A 5,068-nucleotide genomic window follows, 5' to 3' on the forward strand; every position below is an offset into this window, starting at 1 on the left:
TTGTGGGTTTTAAAAACAGTCACTTTATAAAAAACAAAAAGAGACAAGCTAACTGAACACCAATATTATTATTAGATAAATTTAATAAAATAACAAGTAATGATATAATAGACAAACAATAAAAAAAATATGTATATATATATGTATATATGTATAGAAAACAATAAAAGTAAACAATACAAAAATAAAATTAAAATACACAAAATCATGTCTATCTATTTATGTATGAAAAATAAATAAACATAACAAAAATATAATTAAAATTGATAAAATGATAAAAAAATATGAATGTTATTATTAGTAAGTATAATATACTCCCTTCGTTCCATTTTAGTTGTTACGTTTTGGAGCTCTTTTCTATTCCTGTTTACTTGTCATATTAAAAACTTTGTGCATCATTATATAATTTTTTTTTCAAATTTACCCTTTTATTTAATGTACTTGTACAATTTTCAACAAATCAAAATCAACTAAGTATTAAATTATATTCTCTAGTAATGGGGTTTTACATAGGGATAGTTTTGGAAAAGTAATAGAATTTTTAAAACATATAGATAATCAACTAATTTTAACCAATTTTTTTAATTGGTGTGAATTTGTTAAATGTGACAACTAAAAAAGAACGGATGGAGTATATAATATGGCATTATGCATGTATATTATACTATTTAATAAAACCCAATGAATCTGTTTATTGATTTTATTGTTTAAAAAAAAAATTATTCCTAAATATATAATACATGTACATGTATTATTATATATATTATGTACAGTATAAGATATTATATATTAAAATATAAGGCACAAAGTCTATTTATTTATGTTATTATTAAAACAATAAAAACAAACAAAAAAGTAAAAAAAATTACTATCAGCAAGTATATAATATAATATAATATGATATGATATGACACCTTAAATTGACAAGGAAAAAAGCACGTGACCATTTGTGCATGCAAGTAAATTGACCAAATCACCCCTGAATTATTCGATTTTCATTTACAATTAAATAAATATTTCTTGTCATCTTCCAATATATTTTCCATTTCTTGTCATCTTCCTGGATCTACAAATACAGATAAATTGACAAAATCACCCTTGAATTATTTGATCAATTTTTTTTTTTGACAGGACGATAAACGTCACGGTCCCCCCACTGGGGGAAGTTAAGGACATACGCCAGAACATCACTCCACAGCACCTTCACCCAAGCACAAAGCATCGCGTGGAGCAAGGTTCGAACACGCGACCTCCATGAAGCTCTTGGGGACCCGGTACCACTAGGCCATTAGGCCTGTGGTTATACGATCAATTTACAATGAAATAAATATCTCATAAATACTAGGAAAACAAAAAAACAAAAATGATAAACTCATTTAGACAGCTTCATATGGACAAGTAAAATGCATGTGACCAGTAGTACTGCATGCATATGAAATTGATCAAGTCGTCCCTCAATCATTAAATTTCTTCTTAACAACTTCGGATCCAGAAATACCCATGAAATCCTGCAGCGCAAACTCACACAAAAAAGAACCGAAAACCGAACACCATCCAACTAAATATAGAAAAAAAAACAAAGAAAAAAACTAACACATTCACAATGAATACGTACACATAAGAGTTTGTTTTCTTATGTCTTGAATGAACATTCATTAAACAGCGTCTCCCTCATTTTTATTTTGATTTTATAAATTCGCTTACCCAAATAAAATCTAATTTATTTCATTTCGTTTTATTTTTTTAATGGTTCTAATTAAACTGACGTAATTATACTATGAAATTTTTAAAAACATTTGTGATGATTAATGAATTTTGAAGTATTTCATATAAACTTAGTTTTTAAAAATAACATTTCTCATATCAAACACATTAATTTTTTTTTTAACTTCTAAGTGAGATAATAAAAATAGTTTCCCAGAAACAGATTCAATTATTCAAGCAATACAAATTAATATATATGTAAAACCAGCTAGATGTTTAATTTTTACTAAATTTCTCCAATAAAAAACACTTAAGCCAAACGCATACATGCTTTGCATGAACATCTCAAGCAGTAGTCACCATCTTGATCTGCTTAGCAATAGTAAAAGAAGAGGAAGAAGAAGCATAAAGACAAGCCTAATTAAGTTCACAAACAACAATCTCACCGCTATACCTAAGCAGACAAACATAAAGATTTTTTTTTCAAACATGCAACAAACTACTTCACAGAAGTATAAGCCTTAATTTGCATCATTAATATACCATTAAAGTAGAAGTAGCTCATCATTAAATTAACTCTGTTTTAGAAAATATTACAAGTTTTTGTGATTGTGTATGCATGACTTCTCTCTATGTTAGATTCTCTAAATTTTAATTAATGCTGAGTTGATACCAACTAATCAAAATATTATGGGCAAGCATTGGGAGCATGTGGTCTCATCCTATAGGAAAAAAAAGAAAAAAAAAAGATTTTGAGTTGAGTCATAAAAGATAAATGACACAGAATAGATGTGGATGTTTTTAGATTGGAACAAAGGAATAATAGATTTTAAGTATAAATAATTTTTTTGAAAAGCTGAAATACTAGTTCTAGCTTTGCATTATGTTTTTAGATTTTTTTTTTATAAATTTTAAATCTCTATATCAATCAAAATAAAAATTAAAAAAGAAGCTAACCATGGCCACATAAATACCTTTCATTCCATCCAATCACATTAAATTGTGCAATCACAATGACCTTAAAAGCATATGATACGGATTTTTTTTTTCTTTCATTATATTGAGTATAAAATTTTTTTCATAGAAAAATAATTGAAACTTTTATTCTATTACAATGTATATATGAGTTAATTAGGATCTTAATTTTTTAGTTAGTGCCAAGAATATAATAAGTGTTGCAATATATGTGACTATAACAATTAAACAAAGTTTTTTGAAATATTTTTTATCTGTCATATGAACAACAACCTCACGTGAAGGACCACATTTTTTTGTCGTTTCAAAATCTTTATTTAAAGATCACATATATTTTGAATTATATATATATATATATATATATATATAAACTTATCATAGATTGCATGAATCCAAATGTCACTGATAAAATATTAACGATAGTCTTTTCCTCTGATTTTTAATTAAAGAGCATTTTAGTTTCTCATTAATTTTTTTATCTAATGATATTTTTATTTTGGATGAACTTTGTGCAATCTTTTCTCATTCTATATAATGTTAGATTTTTTTTTTTAACTTAGTTGGAGAAAAATTCAATTACAATGTATTTATGGGTTAATTAGGATCTAATTAATTTCTCAATTAGTGCCAACAAATGTAACAAATGTTGAACCAATATATGTGACTAATAAAAATTAAAGAAAGAACTGCATGGATACAAATAAAATTAATTGTTTTAGAATTAAATAAATATTTTTTAAATAGATTAAAAGGGAAAAAACAAAAAAGGACCACAACTTCAATGAAAATACGCCACCATAAATAAATTGACAAGAGAAAAAAAAAAATTTAACAGCACGTGACCATTAGTAGTACATGCAATTACATTGACCAAAACACCCCTCAATCATTCATTTCTTTTGGGTTACCCCTAAAGGTTTTAGCAATTAATTAAGCACCTTAATTAATTTCCTATCTCACGCATTTATAAATAGTCACCCATGCAACCTGCAAACTCACACAAACTCCAAAGCAACCAAATTAAACACAAACCAATGGCTCAGTACCATCATCTCCTTCCATTCCTTGCCCTAATTGTTCTTCTGATCCTCCCATCCTCCTCCCATGCAATACTAACTGATGCCTTGTTCTCGGAGACCAACGATTTCATCTTTGGCGGCCAAAACCTCACCAACGGTAACGGGACTTTATCCCTATTGAACAATTGTGGACTTTCGTACTACATAAAAGGCCAAAAGGTTGTAGACTTCAACACGACCATCAACGGCACCAAAGGCTGCACCCTCAGTGTCACCCGTAGAGGCCTACTTTCTCTCGATGACGGTTCTGGTAATGCCCCTCGAACCTTGGGCACTGCTGGCGAACTTGGAGAGTACGTTTTGCTAGCCTCAAATGAACGGTTTGGTGTCTACGGCCCTCGCATATGGGACAATGGAGTTTCCCGTCCCCCGTCCACGACCCTTGAAAATAAAAAACTCCTGCGAGCGACCTCAAATAACTTTATTTATTCTGATAATTCTATCGATGGCATTGCAAATGGTAATGCTACTATTGCAACTAATGACGATGTTAAAGCTTATATTACTCAAAAATGTACACTCTCTGTGAAGAATTCGACAGGCACTATATGGGAATCAACACCATCAAGTAATGAATCAAATGTTTGCTCCCTATGGCTTACGAATAGAGGACCGCTTCTTCTTCAATATGAGGATTCAAAAGGACTTCAGACACAGTGGACTGGTGGAGCTTTTGAGAAAGTGAACCTTTATGTTGCTCTTCTTCGTTCTTTTGGTAAGATTGGTATTTATGGATTAAAGGATGACATTCGTGATATTTCTCCTTATCCTGGTTCTGCTGCTGAGAACATCAAGATGGTGACCGCTTAGATCACTTCTGCTTAGATGGACATGCATGGTCCAGGCATGTTCACATAACCAAGGACTAGTTTCTTCTACTCATGTTGTGTGTGCTTCTTTGTTTAACTACCGTATGTTCTGTGTTTCTTTGTCATGTATTAAGTTCTTCCTTGCTTGGATGCTTGTATCAGTTAGCTAGAGCGTCTTCTCAATCTTCGGATATGGAGGACGTGCTAAGCTTGCTCGAGCTTAAATAAAAGCATTTGCACTTATTATTTATTATATGTTCTTTCTTTCTTAATTTCTTAATATTATAATTATGCATGTTGCTTCTTTCTTCTTCTTCTTCTTTTTTTCTCCTCAATATATTTTATTATAAATCATTCACCTTAAATTATTGATATACAAGGAATGAAGCAGCCGCAGACTTGCAGTTGCCTCCTAAAAATAATATATATCAATTAATTAGATTTTTAAATTATAAATTTAAAATAAAGCATGTCACAACAATGATTGACAATTTTGTCTCA

At 29.8% G+C, this 5,068-nt stretch overlaps 1 protein-coding gene across 1 annotated transcript; it reads left to right on the forward strand.

Moving 5' to 3' along the window:
• Positions 1 to 3,713: 3,713 nt before the first annotated feature.
• LOC120270744 lies at positions 3,714 to 4,568 on the forward strand. The gene has a single exon (XM_039277815.1). The coding sequence runs from the start codon at positions 3,714 to 3,716 to the stop codon at positions 4,566 to 4,568; it is 855 nt and encodes a 284-aa protein (XP_039133749.1).
• The last annotated feature ends 500 nt before the right edge of the window (positions 4,569 to 5,068 follow it).

Source organism: Dioscorea cayenensis, chromosome 10, assembly GCF_009730915.1.
Source record: "Dioscorea cayenensis subsp. rotundata cultivar TDr96_F1 chromosome 10, TDr96_F1_v2_PseudoChromosome.rev07_lg8_w22 25.fasta, whole genome shotgun sequence".
NCBI lineage: Eukaryota > Viridiplantae > Streptophyta > Magnoliopsida > Dioscoreales > Dioscoreaceae > Dioscorea > Dioscorea cayenensis.